The sequence below is a fragment of the Centropristis striata genome, chromosome 21 (assembly GCF_030273125.1).
Source record: "Centropristis striata isolate RG_2023a ecotype Rhode Island chromosome 21, C.striata_1.0, whole genome shotgun sequence".
Lineage (NCBI taxonomy): Eukaryota > Metazoa > Chordata > Actinopteri > Perciformes > Serranidae > Centropristis > Centropristis striata.
Genome location: NC_081537.1, coordinates 2,543,789 through 2,565,740, shown reverse-complemented (window position 1 = coordinate 2,565,740; position 21,952 = coordinate 2,543,789). Strand labels below are relative to the sequence as shown.

Sequence of the window (21,952 nt, the reverse complement as noted above, 5' to 3'; positions counted from 1 at the left end):
ATAACATAGTTATAATGAAAAACGGTGTCGCTTAGAGGTTTATTTTAGGCAGCAATTTAACCCTTTGATGCACAACATATAAACACCTTCTAATACACAACATGGGTCAAAAATGACCTGCATTCATTTCCCATGTTATTTCATGCTTGCTGCGTGTTTGAATATCTCTTCTTAGTTGGTGCATTATTGGTGTGTTGTTGGCGTGTAGTTGGTGCATAGTTGATGCCAAGTTCGTGTATTATTGGTCTGTTGTTGGTACATAATTGGTGCTTAGTTGGTGCATATTTGGTGCATTGTTGGTGTTTTGTTGGTGTGTAGTTGGTGCAAAGTTGTTGCATTGTTTGTCTCTTATAAGTGTGTTGTTGGCGTGTAGTTGGTGCAAAGTTTGTGTATTATTGGTCTGTTGTTGGTGCATTGTTGGTGCATATTTGGTGGATTGTTGGTGGATTGTTGGTGGATTGTTGGTGTCTTGATGGTGCGTAGTTGGTGCATAATTGGATAAACAAGATAAAGAACATGTGATGTAATAAATACGTATAAAAATAAAGAAATTACTACTGAAAATGCTACAAAATTATAGATGAGGTAGATAATATGTCTTGCACATTTCAATTGTATTGCACATGTCCGTTTTATTGCACATATTAATTAATTTATCCTGTTGAGAGTTCTGACAGCCCAGGGAAATTTTAATTGGTGCATATTTGGGACAATGTTGGTGTTTTGTTGGTGTGTAGTTGGTGCAAAGTTTATGTGTTGTTGGTCTGTTGTTGGTATATAGTTGGTGCATATTTGGTGCATTGTTGGTGGATTGTTGGTGCATAGTTGCTGTGTTGATGGTGCATAGTTGGTGCATAATTGGATGAACAAGATAAAAGACATGTGATGTAATAAATAAGTATGAAAATAAAGAAATAACTACTTAAAATTATAGATGAGGTAGATAGTAATTCTTGCACATTTCAATGGTATTGCACATGTCCGTTTTATTGTACATTTTAATTAATTTATCCTGTGTGGGTGTTGAGAGTTCTGACAGGGAAAGAAGCTGTTTTTCATCCTGCTAGTTCTGCATTTAAGACTGTAACATGTGTCACAAACGCGCTGGTGCATGTGATGCTTTTATATTTTAATATCACTTCATGCAACCAGCTGATCCGTTTTCATGTTTTATCAAAAGGTAAAAAAACAGGAAAACACACACTACAAGCCTGAATAACAATACAGATGACCTGCAGGTCTACACACACACACATACACACACACACACACACACACACACACACACACACACACACACACACACACACACACACACACACACACACACACGCGCGCACACACACACACACACATAGAGTTCCTCCAGTAATGAAGATTTAATCATCTAGCTTCTCATTCTGAGTTATGAGTCCCCCTGTGTTACATAATTGCCATTAGGAGAACACAAGCCATATCTCTCACACACACACACACACACACACACACCAATACATATTGATATTACCACCACCCCCTGCTAAGAAAAATATATCTCCAATATAAACACACACACACTTGAATAAAGACCTCCCAGTTATTAGCACACACACACACACACACACAATGAGCATGAAGACAAATTATTATTAACATATAATGCATGTGGGATCTCTTGTGTGCATTAAAGTGTCCACACACAGTATTTGCCGACATACGTCTTAATTAAAATGAATGCATGTATAAGATAAAAAAAGACACAAAATGGCCAACAAAAGACACAAAATGACTTACAATAAAAAAAATATTTTAAAGTCTCTCCAGAATCCCACATTAAGACACCAAGATCTTGAAGAACACCAGAACAAAACACATGCTGTGATTTGGTTTCAAAAACAACATTTTGTAGATTTCTGTATTTGAATTTTTTGTAGAATGCAGCTTAAGGCATTTCCTGGTTCACCTTGCTGCTCATACCTGGAGGTTGCCGCCTGGTCTGTGCTAAAATTCTGTTTCCAATACGTGTTTTTCCCCGTCTGATTCTGAAGGATTAACTGAGACAGAAAACTTAAACAGCGAGCCTCCAGTTTCTGATTCCTCCAGGCAGTCTGAATCTGTTTGTAGGGGGAATGAGGCGACTGTGAGCTGACGGCACACAGGAAACTTTTATAGACTTTCTGATGTGCAGGTAGATGTTGTCGCTATCAGCTCACACTCCATTCATTTCCCCCCTTTAGTGTTGGTGTTATCCAAATCTCCATCTCCATCTTCCTGTGCTGTCCAGCCTCTCCTCTCTCCTCTCGGGGACGTTTCTCAAAGCAAATTTCCCCCACAGACTCCCACCTCCAGATCACAGCTGATAGAGATTGAAATGTCATTTCCCACTTTCCCCCAGAAAACTCCGGTCCTCCAGACCTCCCTTGTGTGTAATTCCATCTATCTGTCCTCACTTTTCTCATCTCATTGACTTGTGATGTGTCTCCGCAGCAATTTGTCGCAGGTAAACCACCCTCCCACCAATGAAAAAAGTTATTTTTCCCCTTCCTCTTGGATTGACTTGTGTGTCAGAAGACATTAGGCCCTCGCCCACTCTCCTCAGAGGGAGGGAGTGTCGGAGAATGGCTGTTTTTAATCAGACGGAGGAGGACGGCCGCTGGGACCACGCAGCAGACACATAATCTCTCCAACTTCTAATGAAAAGACACAAAATTACCAAAAAATGACTCAAAATGACTCAAAAAAACACTAAATTACTTTTAAAAAAGACACAAAATGACTGAAAAAACACTAAATTACTTAAAAATAGACACACAATTATTAGCAGAAGACACAAAATGACCAAAAAAGACACAAAATTACCTAACAAATACACAAAATGACAAAAAAGACACAAAATTACCAAAAAAAGACACAAAGTTATTAGAAAAAGAAACAAAATGACCAAAAAAAGAAACAAAATGACCAAAAAAGACACAAAATTACCAAAAAAAGTACACAAAATTACTAAAGAAGACACAAAATTATTACAAAAAGACCCAACATTTACAAAAAAGAGACAACATTACTAAAAAAAAGACACAGAACTAGCAATAAAGACACACATTTATATAAAAAAGACAACATTATTTTAAAAAGACACAAAATCACCAAAAAAAGACACAAAATCACCAAAAAAAGACACAACATTACTAAAAAAAGACACAAAATTACCAAAAAAATACACAAAATGACTAAAAAAAGACACAAAATGACAAGAAAAAACTAAATGACTTAAAAAAGACATAAAATGGTAGGTAAACCACCCTCCCATGAATGATAAAAGTTATTTTTCCCCGTCCTCTTGGATTGACTTGTGTGTCAGAAGACATTAGGCCCTCGCCCACTCTCCTCAGAGGGAGGGAGTGTCGGAGAATGGCTGTTTTTAATCAGACGGAGGAGGACGGCCTCTGGGACGATGCAGCAGACACATAATCTCTCCAACTTCTAATAGGAAGGAGCCGCATTTAGCTCCAGTGGTTTCCAAACTGGGGTCTAAGGACTCTCAGGGGGTCTAAGGAGTACTTACCAGGTCATTCAGCAAAATGAGGAAAACTTTAGAACCACTTCATTATGATTATAAACGGATGAGAACATTTGTGATTATCTCAGTTTCATCAGAGTTTTTGTGCTCCGGCTGTCGGTACAATGGAGAATAATTAGACCTGCAAAAAAACTCAGCTGTCGACAAACCTTTGCTACTCTTTGCAGATTTCTACTTACTTAGTAAGTAAGTAGCTGTAAGAAGTATCCAGATCCTTTACTTCAGTTAAAGTACTAGTACCACACTGTGAAATTACTCCACTACAGGTTGAAGTCCTACTTGGTCATATTTAGGGCCACTGGTCTTTTCTTCTTCCTCTTCCGGACGCAATTTCGTCCCGCTACTAATTATATATCAAAACATGCGGTTTGATCGGGATCGGTGTGCTATTACTTTTCTCTACGGAATACGTCGCAAAAAACTGACCAAAATTTTGCATTGAAGTGAATGGGACGGCCGAAAACAATGAGGGAAAAAGAACAATAATTGGAGATTTTTAAACGTCTACTTCTCAGGCATAATTTCACCTAGAGACTCCATTTAAACTTTAAACAGTAGACACAAGTCTTGTGTATCGGTGTATTAATCCACGTTTCGATAGGTCATATAGTTTTTTATCAATCCCTGTTCAATGACCATGATCATTTTTGGAGAAATTCTGAGATTATAATGGGTGTGTATTGCACGGAATGTTCGTGTCACAGTGTGTGACATCATCGCCAGAGTGTAGAGGGAGAGAAAAAATTGTCAAAAAATAAATTTGAAAACTGCGCTCCAGGCCGCAAATTCCACTCTACAGAAATAATTTATACATAGAAACGTAGGAAAATTAGTCTTCTCCCTCACAATCCTCTGGTAAAGCTGTCAGAGTTATAGTTTGGGCGTAGGACGCACAGATGATCCACCAACACCACCAACAGCCTCATTGGGTCCCATATTAAAAACGCAGGAAGATTTCTGAAAAAGGGAGATGTAACAGTTTTTTTAGATCTCTCTAACAAAGCTATTTTTTCATTTTTCAAAAAAAAAAAACACATGTAGACGTTCAGGAACAACTCAGGACGCTCAAAGTGAAGTCGGATCAATGAGGCCAGAAATTCCAGTCTGTCCACCTCTGGCTGTTGTCACTGTTCCGGGACATTGGCAGTTGGTGGCAGTTAATTCTGTTGATTGCTCTGCTCTGATTACCTTTGATCCTTTGCTCCTTGTATATTATATAGTATCATAACATTACTAGCATTAATTGTTTGAAATCTCTGAAGAATCTCATCATAGTGTACACACACCGGCAGTAGAAATTTTCTAGTTATTCTATAATTAGCATATTTACTTCGAAATCTTCTCAGAAAGTGACAAAAAATAATTATTTCAGCATATTTATGATGGAATAACGTTAAATTAAACATTAAATGTTTCAAAACCTTCAATTTATATTCTCAGACTTTTAATTTAATATATATTCTCAGGTTTTGAATTCATATATATAATAATTTCCTGAATGGCTTGTCTTATATATACAGTCATTACTGCACTTAACACTGCTAAATGATTATGAAATGAAGTGTTTGTTTGTGTCCCTCTATTTGTGTTCAACATGTTGATCTAGTATGTCAAAGTTAATAACTAATTATTAATTCATATATGTGAGGTTGTGCTGAAAAAAATGAAACCAAAATGGCATGGTTAACATTTTTTCAAGTGATATATACAGGCATAATAAAAATGATTAAGGTCCAAAGGTTTAACAGAATAATACCGATATTATATATTCTTTAGAAGCCCATGAATGTTTTGTGTAATATGTCATATATGACAGATTTCTGCCCATTTTCCCGTCTTCTCTTTCTCTTTTGTTGACTCTTTTCTCTTCCTGTCAGTCTCTTCTGCTCTCCGTCACAAAAAAGAGCTAAAGAGGTTTGCAATTATTTAGCTGAGAATAGAAATTATCCGTCCATTTGTCCATAATGGGGCCTGCATTGTTAGCGTCCCTCCTAAAATGAATCCATTAGAAATGTTGGAGAATGAAAATGAGCCTTAGACGGCGCTAATTTCAAATCCCCAAGGTAATTTGAGTCGTTAACAATTTGTGCCTTTGGCTAATTTGCGTGAATAATACATGGAACAAGATAGATATTTTTCTCCCTTTTCATTTTTTTCCCCCAAAGCCACAAAGATGGATTTATTATTTTTCTCCCTGTGAGCCGTGGGCAGTGATGGATGACTGCTGAGCTCCTGGACGTCCCATAAAGAGACAAAAATGATGTTCTGAGATCATGACACGACTGGAAATGACGAACAGAAACAGAAAGATTAAATGATGTTCTGAACTTTATATAAAGTGGTGTGAATTTCATTAATTCGATCATTCAGCTGGGATCGAATGAATGAAATAGAATGAATTGAAATTTGTCATCTTGATTTAGGTAAGTTGTCAATTGTTTTTCTGGTAACAACATTATATATATATATATATATATATATATACTGAAAGTCAGATATTTGATTAGCAGCATTAAAAACTGGATTGTAAAACCAACATTTATGTATGATACAAGAAAAATGTAGTAAACACTATTTATGGCATATCTACATCCTCTCTTGTCCTCTCCTCTCTGCTCTGTGTAAACAGCCTCTCCTGTCCTCTCCTCTCAGCTCTGTGTAAACAGATTTTCTATGGAATCAGCACGATCATGGCTAGAGGTAGCAACAACTGCAAACAAAAAATGGCCCAAAAAGACACAAAATTCCCCCCAAATTATATAAAATGAACAGAAAAAGACACAAAATTAACAAAAAAACACACAAAATGACAAAAATGACATAAAATTATGTAAAAAGACACAAAGTTACCCCCAAAAAGTACGTAAAATTAACAAAAAAGGCATAAAATTACCAATAAAAGACATTAAAATGACCAAAACAGTTTTCTTCACATATTGTACATATTGAAATGTTGTCATGTTTCCAGCCTCTCCTGTCCTCTCCTCTCTGGTCTGTGTAAACAGCCTCTCCCGTCCTCTCCTCTCAGCTCTGTGTAAACAGATTTTCTATGGAATCAGCAACAACTGCAAACAAAAAATGGCAAAAAAGGACACAAAATTCCCCCAAATTGATATAAAATGAACAAAAAAGACACAAAATGAACAAAAAAAAACCTTGCAAAATGACAAAAATGACATAAAATGATGTATACAGCCACAAAATTACCCCCAAAAAGTACGTAGAATCACCAATAAAAGACATTAAAATGACCAAAACAGTTTTCTTCACATATTGTACATATTGAAATGTTGTCATGTTGTCCTCTCCGCTCTGTGTAAACAGCCTCTCCTGTCCTCTCCCCTCTGCTCTGTGTAAACTGTTTATTTTTAGACACGTTTTAAATGACACAGGAATATCGCAATTTAAGCTTTGTTTTTCTTACTTTTTCTCACAGAAACTTTCGTAACTGATGATCCGTGTAAGGAAAGTTCAAACTCTGACAGTAATGTTGTTTTTACAAGCTGTTGAGATGTTTTTATTTTAACAGACGAGTCGGAAAAACAACAACAACATCAGCTAATCACGGAGAGCTTCGTGCTGCTGGTTTATGTTTTGTTGTTGTCGGATATATTCTAAAGATACTCGACTTCTCTGAGAAATAAAGCAGAACCTGTTGATGAACCTCAAATTGAATTAGAATGATGTAGAATTATTTTAATTTAAAGTTTAGTAAGCGGTGAAGGTTGAAGTCCCCGCAGCGGTGCTAATTACCAAACACCCACGTATCGTCTTTTAGATGAACAAAAAAAGGTAGAAATCAAAAGCTGAGAAACAACCACACACACACACACACACACAAACACACACACTCACTCACACACACATGTACACTAATTTCCATTCATGCGGTGTGTTTTTATTTGAAAAGGCCCCAGAGAGCTGAAGCTTTGTGTAGATTAGAAACATCAAAGAAGTTTCACAAGAGCAAAATTCACCAGAGAATAAAAGTGTAAAACAAAAGTGTGTGTGTGTGTGTGTGTGTGTGTGTGTGTGTGTGTGTGTGTGTGTGTGTTCGTCCTTGGAGCAAATATATGTTTACCTTAGCACAATCACCTCATAGAGACGTGTGTGTGTGTGTGTGTGTGTGTGTGTGTGTGTTCTTGTACTTCCTACATAGTGAGGACCGGAACACATTTTTAACCAACAGAGTGAGGACATTTTTGCAAAGTGAGGACATTTCGGTCGGTCCTCACTTCTTTAAAGGCTTTTTTTAGATTTCAGGCTTTGTTTTAAGGGTTAAAGGTTACATGATAATGATAATTAACTGAAACTGTATTGTGTGGTTACAAAACTAACTAAAATTATAGTGAAAATGTCCTTCGTTTTCCTCTTTGTCAACTTTTTTCATACATAATGAAGATGGATCAGACAAAGGAAATAAAGGCAAAATTTACTGTGACCTCTTTTAATCTCCCACCCAACAAATACCCCATTACAAAAAACTACAACTAATAAAAACTAAACTAAAACTAAAGCATTTTTTTTTAAAATACTAAACTAAAATTAGCAAACTCACTCTAAAAACTGACAAAAGACACAAATTATAACAGAAAAGACAAAAAGGACAAATTATGACAAAAAGACAAAATTATCACAAAAAAGACAAAATTATGACATAAAAGACAAATTATGACAAAAAAGACAAAATTATGACAAAAAAAGACAAAATTATGACAAAAAAGACAAATTATGACATAAAAGACACAAATTATGACAAAAAAGACATAAATTATGACATAAAAGACAAATTATTACAAAAAAAGACAAAATTATGACAAAAAAGAAACAAATGACAAAAAAGACAAAATTATGACAAAAAAGACACAACATTATGACAAAAAGACAAATTATGACAAAAATAACACAAAATTATGTCAAAAGACACAAATTATGACAAAAAAAGACACAAATTATGACAAAAAAGACACAAATTATGACAAAAAGACAAAATTATGACAAAAAAAACAGAAAATTATACTACTTATACTAACTGAATATTTAGAGGAAGTTTGTCTTCATGGGGGCTAAGAAACAGTTCCATGGTGTCTCTTCTGTCCATGGGAGAGAGAGTTACAGAAACACAGCCAGCGTAGCTTCACATGAGGTAAAAAAAGGGCTGACATAGTGACATTTGAGGAAAAAGGGGAAGAAGCGAGGCGGAGGACAGGAATAATGCATGAGCAGAGATTTATCCAGCGTGTTTGACCTCCGCTGGGAGCAGAAGCTGCATGAGGAACCAGCATGGACACAATTCACTGCCGACAGGATTTATTACATGATTCTGGAGGAGTTTTACATTCACAATCATTTGATTTGAGCTTAACTTGATCAGGAATTCTCTTTTATTTAGATTTAAACCTTTTTGACTTTTTGAGAGTCACTGACTGAACAATGCTTCAAGCTTCCCACATATTTCATGCAGTGCAAATATCATGCTGTTCATTTTTACATTCTCACCAACATTTCAAGAAATGCTTTTGCATAGTTGCAAAATGTTATCGCTGAACATATCTGCAAAATGTTGGTGGCCAGTAGTGATGGGACAACGAAGCTTCGTGAAGCATTTCCTTCAGTCTTGGCTTAAAACATTGTGTGTTTGCTTGCTTTATTTTGCTTTTTAGAATAAATACCTTTTTGGGAATTACATGCTGTCCTTTTAATGTTCTTCACATATGTGATAGACCGACGTCTTTTATGAAAATAACTCCAAATTCCTTTACAATCACTAAATATTAGTGTTGGTGCATTATAATTATTATTATTATTATTATTATTATTATTAATAAACAAAGCAGCATGGCTTTATATGCACAGCGTCTCCGCTGATCATAAACATAGTGATGGTGAATTAACCGGCATCACTAACTGTGCACAGAGTGTCCGGTGCTTGTTGTAAACAAACAGAGATCGCTAAGTGAACACCTCCTGCAGCAGCAGCACATACACACTGTACTGCTACAGAGCTAACTGTTAGCCTGTTAGCACATACACACTGTACTGCTACAGAGTGAACTTTTAGCCTGTTAGCACAAACACACTGTACTGCTACAGAGCTAACTTTTAGCCTGTTAGCACATACACACTGTACTGCTACAGAGCTAACTGTTAGCCTGTTAGCACATACACACTGTACTGCTACAGAGCTAACTGTTAGCCTGTTAGCACATACACACTGTGCTGCTACAGAGCTAACTGTTAGTCTGTTAGCACATACACACTGGACTGCTACAGAGCTAACTGTTAGCCTGTTAGCACATACACACTGTACTGCTACAGAGCTAACTGTTAGCCTGTTAGCACATACACACTGTACTGCTACAGAGCTAACTGTTAGCCTGTTAGCAATTTGCAGACTGGACACTAAGGGGTTAAAATCCCCTCTGAAAATGAGGATAATGTCTAGTTCAATATTTTATACTAAATTTATTTGACCTTATCTCCAGTTTTACTTGGCTGAATATCATCAAAAAAAAATCTGGCATGAAGTTTCAAGCCAGAACTTTCGAGGGAAACTGATGGAGAGACTCCATGTTGCTTCATTTTTATGTTTTCATGTCATGAAGAAGTGATGTGCAGGTGCTTTCATGGACTCCAGAGGGTTAGAAAGTTCCTAAAAACATGGTTTTAAGAACTACAATCGTTTCTAGTTTTTGCTGTTTAGACACAGTACAGTGGAAGAAAAGTCCAAAGGGTTGTTAACATGTTTATTTCTGCTGTAAAATTGGACATTTTTTAACCTGCTAGTTGCTTTTGGAGCCAGTCTGCCATTCAAGGAGCTGCAGGTTTCTGCTCCTTTTTTCTTTCAGCTCTGCCTTTTTCTTACATTGTGATTCTGTTATTCATACATGTCTCAGAGAAATCAATTCAGGACTTTTTTTTTTCCCTCCGAAAGAGAGTTTTACTTTCATCACAGTTTCAAAGAATGAAGCTAAGCGCTGTCAGAAGTTTGAACTGGACATCCTGCTCACTGAGGACGAGGAGACAGAGAATGTAATGAAGTTCCCCGTGGACACGAATTCACATGCAGAGCGCTGAAGCAAACTGAAGACGAGCAGGAGCTGGAGTGTATTCACAGCCTGGTCTCTGCATGTGAGACATGTTCTGAGAGGCTGCAGAGTGAATGAGAAGCAGCCAAGTCATCAATTCAAACCTTCTTTAAATCAGGCACATGAAGCTGCTGAACAAGTTCTCTTTTTAGTGCTTTTTCAACAAGTTACTGCAGCACTTTGAGGGAGTTTTTAGTGGGAAAATGCATATTCTGTTTTCTTTAACCTCTTATCAATTGGCCCCCTGAATAGAGAACTTTTCTTTTTTTCATTTTTTGTCTCTTTTTTTGGTCATTTTGTGTCTTTTTTGTGGTCATTTACAGTCTTTTTTTGTCATTTTGTGTCTTTTTTGGTCATTTTGTGTCATTTTGGTCATTTTGTGTCTTTTTTTCGTCATTTTGTGTCTTTTTTAGTCATTTTGTGTCTTTTGTGGTCATTTTGTGTCTTTTTTGGTCATTTTGTGTCTTTTTGGTCATTTTGTGTCTTTTTTGGGGTCATTTTGTGTAGTTTTTGGTCATTTTGTGTCTTTTTTGGTCATTTTGTGTCTTATTTTGGTCATTTGTGTCTTTTTTGGTCATTTTGTGTCTTTTTTTTCATCATTTTGTGTCTTTTTTGGTTATTTTGTGTCTTATTTTGTGTCTTTTATGGTCATTTTGTGTCATTTTGGTCATTTTGTGTCTTTTTTTCGTCATTTCGTCATTTTGGTCATTTGGTGTCTTTTTTTCATAATTTTGTGTCTTTTCTGGTCATTTTGTGTGTTTTTTGGTCATTTTTGTGTCATTTTGTGTGTTTTTTGGTCACTTTCTGTCTTTTTTTGGTCATTTTGTGTCTTTTTTTTGGTCATTTTCTACCCGCTGCAATTCACAGACTGTTTAGGGACCCCAGTATGCAGAAATATTCAAATATTGTTCTTGTTTGCTTGTTTATGTACAGCACTTTGATTCGGCTGTGGTTGTTTTTAAAGTGCTTTACAAATAAAGTTGAGTTGAGTTGTGTGTGAACGGGTGAATGAGCGCAGTCTATAGTGTAAAGCACTTTGGATAAAACCACTATACAAGTGAAGTCCATTTACCATTTTCATTCATCCATCCATTCTCGACTGCTTATCTGGGGCCGGGTCGCGAGGGCAGCGTGCTAAGCCTGTGGCCGTTTCGGCCGCTTGTATCTACAAACTCATTCTTTCGGTCACTTCCCAAAGCTCATGACCATAAATGAGGGCTGGAACATAGATGGAGCGGTAAATCGAGAGCTTTCTCTTCAGGTTCAGCTCATTCTTCACCATTACGGTCCAATACAACACCCACATTACTGCTGACGCTGCACATTTACAATTTTTGGTAACACTTTATATTAAGGTCCTTGTAATAACCATTAATGAACAAGTAATAAGGCCCTTGTAAGTCCTTACAAGATGCTTATTAACATTATTGTGTGTTTATAAGCTTATATAAGTGTTAATAATGGCATTACAAACACCCATGACCCACCCATTATGTCTTTGCCATGCCTTTATTAATCTTATTTTGTTTGCTTATTGATATTAAAATATACTTTATTGCTCATCTATTATAAGTTAACTATAAGTTAACTATGCTTTTTGCAACTACCGGATCTAAAGCGAGAACAATGCCTTATTACTTGTTAATTAATGGTTATTAAGGACCTTATTATAAAGCGTTACCTAATTTTTCCATTCAAAAACCTGCATAACCCAATTGATTCCTCAGATCTTCTAGTTTCATATGAGATCAGCATCTTTTCCACAGACTTAAAACTCTGCCTGCCTATCCACCGAAGGGTTAAAGCATATTGATGCTGCAGTTAGCGGTTAGTTTGGATGCATCAGAGGTCCGTGTTACCTCACGCTATTTAATTCTATAATCATTCACAGAGCGTTTTAATTAAGTTGCAGGATCTTATCTTTGTGCACTTATTACTCGGTTTAAATAGGAAGAAGAACAGACGTGTTTGCGTATGCAGAGTGTGTAATAAGGCGATCCTGTAATGAAACACTGAATGTCCCTCAGCATATTCTCGGAGCGTATCTCATTTTGCTGTTGTCTCCTCTCCTTCTCATTAGCAGCTCCTCTCAGATCAACATGGCTGCCGTAAGTCAGCAGAATGAGCTGCAGTTAGAGAGAGAGTGCCAGCTCACCTGAGACCGTCTGGCATTTTGGAGGATCTATTTCTACTATTAATAATCTAATAATTGTCAGGTATAATAGGTGTTCTGCCTCACGGTGACGTGAAGCTTGGCCTCCTTTGGTGCAGGACAGATTGTCTTTATTATTCTCTTCACGGGGAACTTTAGTTTAGTTCAAGTGCAGTAAAAAAAAAAACAGAAAGTAGCTTTTTGAGGTCACCAGGAAGTCACATTAATCGTTTTACATTTAAATTATCTGCTGACGTACAGATGTCTCTTTCTGAAAATAAGTCTATGACAAAAATCTGTTTAACCCTCTGGGGTCTGAGCCTATTTTGGCCGTTATTGAAAGTTTTGATTTTTTCATGTACCACATAAAAATTGTTTAATATACCCATATTTAGTATCCATTCTTTCTCCACCTATATGATCTGACAGTTATTTTCTCACTTTAACCTTCTTTATCAACATATTCAGACCAAAAATCATGAAATCCAAGTGAAAAATTATACTATTTACTACAAAAAAAAACCACAAATATGCTCAATGAACTGTTTGGGAACTTGAAAATGTAAAAATAAGATACAAATATGAACATATAAAAAGGTAAACATTTAATTATAATAAAACTATATACAAAAAAGTCCCATAAAAACATGTATATTTATAGGTTTTTTCTCCTTGTTAGCTGCAACTCTTCAAAACAAACTATGTGCAAAATGACACAGAGAGCTACACCAACACTCAAATATTTCTGTCCTATCAAATTAAAACTATCATATCTTTGGTTTAACATGACCGAGGAATGTCAAACAAAAACTGGGAGAAAGTTTCAAGTCTGTACTTTGGAGTGAAGTTGATAGAAGAAGAATGAAGCCTTTTTTTAAAAGCCAAGACCGCCATCTAGTGGGGTCAAAAAATAAAGGAAATGCTTCACGAGGCTTCGTTGTCCCAACATTAATATGTAGTAATTGTGAAGGAATTTGGAGTTCTTTTCATAGAAGAGGTCGGTATATCACTCATATGTGTAGAACATTACTGTAAAAGGACAGCATGTAATTTCCAAAAAGGTATTTATTCTACAAAAGCAAAATAAAGCAAGTAAACACACAATGTTTTAAACCAATACCGCCATCTAGTGGGGTCAAAAAATAAAGGAAATGCTTCATGAAGCTTCGTTGTCCCAACACTTCAAAACACCCTTCAGGAAACCAATAAAACCAACAGGAACAGGAAGTCCCTTACTTGTAGGAAGCTGTGTGCTGTGAAAATAAAATTTGAAAAATAAATTCTAGTTTTTATTGCACTGTTAAGATTTAAAAGCCTCGCAACGCCCCAAGTGTTGGATTCATATGACGTTAAGGGAACCTCCAAACATGAGTCACGACTTTTATATCGTTATTTTATTTGATTTCTGCAGCATTCATCTACTCCGTGCTGTAGACAGACTCCATTAACAGTAACAGTGTGGTCCGGGAAAACTGTAAACTCTGCAGGCAGTGAATGCCTCATTCACAGACCCACAGGGAGCAGAAAGAAAAGATAGAAAGATTCTTACTACATCATGTTCTTCTACTTTCCTGGTCGACTCTGATGGCTATTCTTCTGGTTCAACAGTTCATGTGAGACAGAAGAGAGAGTGGAGTTAATTTATCTTTGTGTGTGTTAATGAAGAACTCCCTCACTATCTCACACATGAAGAGGAAGGAGATCATCCAGAGGACAGCAGAGCTGAGAATAGCTCCCTGATTACCAAACAAGCGCTCCCTCTTTCCCTCCTTCTCCGCCTCCTTCCTCTCATCTCCGTTTAGCCTCGTTCTCCCTGCTCCCGTCACCCGACGCCTCTTCTCTTTCACTTCTGTTTCTCTTGTCTTGAAGGTGATACACAAGCAAAGACATGTTGGTTTTTTTTAACCCTCTGGAGTCTCCAAAAGCTCCAAATCCAGACTTCATGAGCATGATAGTGTTTTGAAAGTTAAAAAAAGATTCAAAATCACATTTTATGTTGGACTAAATGACTAAAAAAGACACAAAATGACAAAAAAGACACAAAATGACAAAAAAAGTCACAAAATGACACAATAAAAGACGCAAAATGACACACAAAAAAGACACAAAATGCCCACAAAAGACACAAAATGACTAAAAAAGACACAAAATGACACAAAAAAGACACAAAATTACATGAAAAAGACAGAAAATGACCAAAAAGGCAGAAAATGACAAAAAAAAAAAGGCAGAAAATGACCAAAAAGTCACAAAATGACCAAAAAGACTAAAAAAAGACACAAAATGACCAAAATAGACACAAAATAACTAGTGTTAGTGTTCAGAACACTAATGTTTGGCTCCAATCTCATGTCTCGTGAGTAGTTGCAGCCTTTTTTGGGGTTGATGTTATTTGTTACACACATTTGGTGCTAAATTTCGCCCCTTTTTTGTGACTCAAGAGTCGATAAAAATGGTATGAAAAAAATATTTTCTCTCCAGAATCCCACATTAAGACACCAAGATCTTAATGAACATCAGAACAAACCCCATGCTGTGATTTGGTTTCAAAAACAACATTTTGTAGATTTCTGATTTGAATTTTCGGTAGAATGCAGCTTAAGGCCTTTCCTGGATCACCTTGTTGCTCATAACGGGAGGTTGCCGCCTGGTCCGACCCTGTTAATACCTGCGCACAGGACTAGTTCCAATATTTTTTTTTTGTATGATCTCTATAAGTGCAGATGTTACAGTAGCTTGTGATCATCAGAACAGCTGATTAAACCCTCTGTGTTGTATCTAACAGCAGCAGCATCATTATTAGACGACTATTTACAGAGTAATTTGTTTGTGAGCCGTCCTGGTTCTGTTGGCGTCGTGTGATGCTGTGACCCCGTCTGGCTGTTTACAGCGAGAAAACAGACAGCGTGTTTAGCTTAACAATGCTAATTAAGACACTCTGTCAGAGATTAGAGAGCGTGTTCACATTGACTGCCAGCTAAAATTAATCACAGTGTACTTCATCTGTTTTATTAGCTCCCTCTGATGTGAAAGTGACCCGTTATTATTGTATTGGGGTTGTTGTTGTTTTTTTAGTTTTTTTGTTACATTGGTGCGTGAAAGTGTACATAAAGCGATTAGTTTAATTGGCCTGTATTCATAAGAGACGGCTTCATGTGCAATTAGGCTCCGTTTTCCCTGTAAAGGAGGGAAGAGAACAAACATTTAACTGATGCAGAACGGATTAATCACAGAAACTGTTGAAGCACACCTGATCAATAAACTCTAACAGCAGCTCCAGCTGACGGAGAGCAGCAGAAAAGGGGGATGACGCTGTTTTATGTTTGTGTTTTTGTGTATTTACAGTCTTTATGGAAACACACAGCAAATCGGGAGTGTTAATTCAACACTTTTTCTGAGTTTATATAGTTCTTATGGATTCTGAGTTAAAATTACACTTTGAAAAGTGGTAATATTCTACCTCAACTAAATAGTGTTAAATATTTGAATATTTTATGACACCACATAAGTGCACTTTTAACTCGGAATTGTGTTATTCCTTTTCCTTTTTGTTAATTTTCAACATACATCGTGTTATTTTATGACACAAAGTGTATTTTCAACTTTTTTTCAACAATTACATTGAGTGAGTTTTCTACTGTGAATTTGTAAATATCAGCAAAAACTGTAATTTAGACTGAAGAGTCCCTTTTATTTTTTTAGGGTAAATATGTCCTGTGTGACAAATAAGGTATTTCTCCATTAATTTCACATGAAATTATTATATTTTTACAGTAAAACTGTGTTTTCTACAGTTTTTATACAATTTTGTACTATTCCTTGATTTATGCTAATTAAAAGTGTCTACTACGGTAATTAGCAATTTTTATTTTTACGCCTTATTTCTCATTCAATGTGTTTTACTGTTTTTGGGGTTAGAAATACACTTAAATGTGTCAAAGTAACACAGCGTATGTTAAAAATGAACACTCACGGTGTAAGGGAATAACAATTTTAGCGTTGAAAATACACTTTGTGTGATAAAATAACAAGATGTATGTTAAAAATGAACACTGTTAAATATTTGACACCCTTGGTGCTTGGTGCTCTCAGGTTTCTATGTATATTATCAGACTTTTAATATATATTCTGAGGTTTTGAATCCATTGAACATTGTATGAGCTCAGAGAATGGAGTCTCAATGCTCTTGGGGCGTTCAGAGGCTTTTTTTTTTTACCTAATTAGGTCAGTTTGGTTCAGTGTGTGTGTGTGAATGGAAACATAGAGTGTGTTGTGTTCCTGTCGTGCTGCAGAGATCTATATTAATGTTCCCGCCTTATTCACAGCCCTGATCTCTCTGTCCCTGGTGAACTCAACACATGAAACCTGGTGAGAGCAGCAAATAAACAGTGTAATTACAGACTGAACCGCTTAATGATGGTCGCTCTGCCTACTGCACACACGCACACACACACACACATACATGGTGTACTGTCCACTGGGGTTTCAAACTCGCGGCCCGCGGGCCAATTGTGGCCCTCGTGATGATATTTTGTGGCCCCCACCTTGATTTAATGTGAGTTTTATATGAATGTCTCTTTACCGTGTTGTGTGTGGAAGGTCCCTTTATTGCTCCAGCTGGAGCTTTGTTTACCTTGTTTCTATGACGACGTTAACAAAAAGAAAGGCATCTGCTACCGGAGCGTTTATTATTATTATTATTATTATTATTATTATTTGCCGTGTTGTTGTTACCGCATGAAGTGGAAATGTTATGGAATGTCATTTTGTGTCTTCTTTAAGTGATTTTGTGTTTTTTTTGTAATTTTGGGTAATTTTGGTAATTTTGTGTCTTTTTCTAATAAATTTGTGTCTTTTTTAGTAATTTTGTGTGGTTTTTTTGGTCATTTTGTGTCTTTTTTGGAAATTTTGTGTCTTTTTCTAATAATTTTGTGTCTTTCTTAGTCATTTTGTGTCTTCTTTTTTAGTCATTTTGTGTCTTTTTTTGGTCATTTTGTGTCTTTTTCTAGTAATTTTGTGTCTTTTTTGGTCATTTTGTGTCTTCTTTAAGTAATTTAGTGTTTTTTCTATCATTTTGTGTCTTCCTTTTAGTAACTCTGTGTCTTTTTTTGGTCATTGTGATCCTGCCTCCAGCGGCCCCCGGGTACTTTGAGGCCCCTGGTTTACCTTTTCTTCCTCTGTCTCTGCAGCTCGCCACCTGGGACTCAGTCAACGGCCTCAACGGCAGCCTGAAGGAGAGCCGCATAGAGAACGGCATGCAGGGAGTGACGGTCAAAGTGGTCACTCTGCTGGTACGTGATGTCTGCCTACAGCTGAGAGTTACTGCAGTGATTAATATGTTTCAGCTGGCAACACGTTGTTTAATCCCAACTGGTGCAGAGAGCAGCTTCTCATGTCTTCAACAACCATGTTTAGAAGACTCACACTGTAAAAAAATGTCTGTAGAAAAACTGCTAAACCATGACAGTAAAAGACGTAAAATGATAAATGAGTTAATTCAGTTTCAGTAACAATGAAACACTGTAAATGTATATATCAGCCATATACAGTACCATTAAAAATCACAATGTTTAACTGTTTTCTTTATTCTTACAGTAAACAAATCAGTACTGTGAACACAACTAAAAAATCAGTGTTTAATTTTTGAATTTTACAGTAAAGAATATAAAGAAAGAATATATATTAAAAGTCTGAGAATATATATAAAAATTCTGAGAATATATATTGAAACCTGAGAATGTATTTTGAAGGTTTTTACCGAAGGTTTTAATCGTATAAAATTGGTTTTAATATATATTCTGAAATCTTTAATATATATTTTCTCAGACTTTTAACATATATTTTCAGGTTTTAATATATATTTTCAGGTTTCAATATATATTCTCAGACTTTTAACATATATTTTCAGGTTTTAATATATATTTTCAGGTTTCAATATATATTCTCAGACTTTTAATATATATTCTCAGTCACTAAAAATAGTGACAGTGTCGCTAAGTTGTTAACACAAGAAAAAAAAATTGTGTTTCATTTTTATTTTACAGTAAAGAAACCAGTATTGTAAATAAAACTAAAATCACAGTGTTTAATTGTTTTTTATTTTACAGTATAAAAAAACAATACTATAAATAAAAATACAGTAGTTCTACTGTAAATAATAATTACAGTAAGTTACTTGTTAATTGCTGCCAATAAGTTACTGTAAAAAATCACAGTAAATTCTTTACAGTGTACTTTCCTGATGGCACAGACATTTTCCATTATATATTATATATATATATATATATATATATATATATATATATATATATGCACAAGTAATCAAGTAAAAAGATTGACGGAAGGGGAAGGAAGAGGTAAAGCAGTTACTTTAAAGTTGTATAATTTTAGATTTATATATATTTTTATTGATTTATATATTTTTTTTTTATTATATATATATATTATACATTTCTTCCAATTGTAAATATAATGTTAATGTATGATGCATAATTGCCTTCTTTTATTGACTATATGAATAACTTGCAGTGTGTCTTTAAGTCCATTATTGGCATATTTGATCTGTTCAAACCTTTTCTTTCTGTCCATTTGTCTCCTTTCAAACTTATTGCAGCTCTTGACCCTGATTAATTTCACCAGGATCTCTTTGTTTTCAGTGCTTTTTGTGGTTCTTGAACACAATAAAGTGACTCCATCTTTTTTTATCCAGTGCTGAGGCTTTCCTCTGTGTTTTATCCCTGCAGGAGGATCCCTTCGTCATGGTGGCGGAGAACATCCTGGGGCAGCCCAAGAGATATAAAGGCTTCTCCATCGACGTCCTGGACGCCCTCGCCAAAATTCTGGGCTTCAAATATGAGATCTACCAGGTGGGAATAAATGGATGAAGTCTGATAAAGATAAAGCTTGGGTGGATGATGTCCAATGACACTTTTGGATGAAGTGATCTTCAGTTTCTGAGACGTTCCTGAAGGTCAAAACCTCAGAATGTCACATTTTACTCACTGTGCCCTCTTTTTTCACTGCAATATATATATATATATATATATAGAATTTTTATTGGCTCCAAAAAGTCGCTAGAAGTCGCTAAATGACGTCATTACCTAATTTGCATAATTTACCATCCATGTACCACCTGTAATGGACGCTGTAGGAGAAAGGAATAACGTTGTGGGGAAGACAAAGAGTGAGTAAAAACACCCTAAATATGTTTAGAACTGATAGTGCGCCGTCTTCTGTCACAATTTCAACCCTCCTCATTAATCCGGCCTCGGGACTACAGACTAAAGACCCAAAAGAGACCTGAAAGTGGCGACTTCACGCATGCGTGATTTGCAGACTGGACGCTAAGGAGTTAACATCCCCTCCGGCTCTGTGACTGCAGCTCGGAGAGACTGCTGCTGGAGGACTGTGCCGCTTCAACTCGTTCTTACTCTTCTTAACGACCCCGCGGCTTGTTCAGAAGAGTAAGAACGAGTCTCCAAAAGTCTCCAGTGACACCAGAAAAAGTCGCTAGATTTGTCGCTAGACGCTTTTTTGAAAAATAGTCGCTAGGGGGGGTCTGAAAAGTTGCTAAATTTAGCGACAAAGTTGCTAAGTTGGCAACACTGCTGCTCACTGCCCTACACTGTAAAACCCAATGTTGCTTGTTTGTTATTATAACTAATTTTTCCTTTTCAATACGTGCAAAAAGACATCTTAACTTGAAATATTGAGTCAAATTTGGGTTTTTTTTTAATTTTTGGGTCCAAAAGCCACAATGTGAGAAATTTGCTTTCTCACCCTTTTTTTTGGTTTGGTAAATTTCACTTAATTTTCTCCTGAAGTTGAATCTCTGAAATCTTCCCTGAACTGAAACTAAACTTTTTAAACTTTTCTTTCAGGTGTCGGACAGTAAATATGGAGCTCAACTTCCCAACGGCTCGTGGAATGGCATGATCGGGGACCTCATCAACAAGGTAAAGCTGGAATTTAATGGAACTTTAAATCAAATTAAAGACTAAAAAACTAAAAAAACCTCTCACCTTTGAAACCTTTCACCCCCTTTAACCCCTTATCATTAGTCCCCCTCTTTAGATAAGTGGGGGACATTTTCTGCTGAATTAGGCCATTATTTGATATCGAGAATGGATAAAAATGTTGAAAAATCCTTTCAGAATTGCACAATAAAACACCAAGACCTTGAATAACACCAGAGAAAAATCCTTGCTGTGATTTGGTTTCGAAAAAAACTTTTTTTACATGTAGATTTCTGTTTTTTTGGGCAATTGCATGGCGAAGCACTTGTGAGACGGCTGAGAGACTCTGAGGGCCGTCAGGGACATAATTCAGAATTAAATTAACTATTCACACACACATATGAAACAAAACACATTCACACACTCTAGTAAAAACCTCACACACTTACAACTGAAATGCTTTCACACACACAACTGGAATGGGTGATTCTCATGAAGCCAGTCTAAGTTCTGTCTGTGAAGATTATAAGGACATACTTTATTAAACTAATTTAGTTTTATTAAACTACATCTACATAAATATAATAAATGCATCGATGCTCTCCTCAAAGCCACCAGACTCCATTGACAAAAACAGGAATTTAACCTTGCAGAACATGGGAGTTGCAGGTGGTATAACTGCTTCAGTTTTCTGTGTGAAAGGGCAAGATAAGATAATATTTAAAATTCAGCTTTTACTAAACTGATATTAACTTCCTCCTCCAGAGAGCTGACCTGGCGGTGTCGGCCATCACCATCACGCCGGAGCGTGAGAACGTGGTCGACTTCAGCAAGCGTTACCTTGACTACAGCGTCGGCATCCTGCTGAGGAAACCCGAAGAGAAGATCAACATATTCTCTCTGTTCGCGCCCTTCGACCTGGCCGTGTGGGCGTGCATCGCCGCCGCCATCCCCGTGGTCGGCGTGCTCATCTTCCTGCTCAACCGGCTGCAGGCGCTGCGCTCCTCCTCCAACCAGAACGTGCCGCCAGGCCAGCCGTCGAACGGCGGCGTGGGGTCGGGCTCGCTGCACAGCGCCATCTGGATCGTCTACGGAGCTTTCGTGCATCAAGGTAAGTGAAAAGATGGTAAAAATGGCCTCTACTGAACCTGCAGGGTCATCATGAGTAAAATAGTGAAACTGTCTCCACTGACTTTAG

The 21,952-nt window shown here is 36.5% G+C and overlaps 1 protein-coding gene across 2 annotated transcripts in view; it reads left to right on the top strand.

Moving 5' to 3' along the window:
- LOC131959051 (glutamate receptor ionotropic, delta-1-like) overlaps window positions 1–21,952 on the top strand; it is a 784,279-nt gene that overhangs the window by 718,906 nt on the left and 43,421 nt on the right. For both annotated transcript variants that reach the window (XM_059324148.1, XM_059324147.1), the window contains exons 9-12: window positions 17,989–18,090; window positions 19,543–19,665; window positions 20,680–20,754; window positions 21,520–21,865. In XM_059324148.1, coding sequence (XP_059180131.1) covers window positions 17,989–18,090; window positions 19,543–19,665; window positions 20,680–20,754; window positions 21,520–21,865 — 646 coding nt within the window. The remainder of the gene's footprint in view (window positions 1–17,988; window positions 18,091–19,542; window positions 19,666–20,679; window positions 20,755–21,519; window positions 21,866–21,952) is intronic.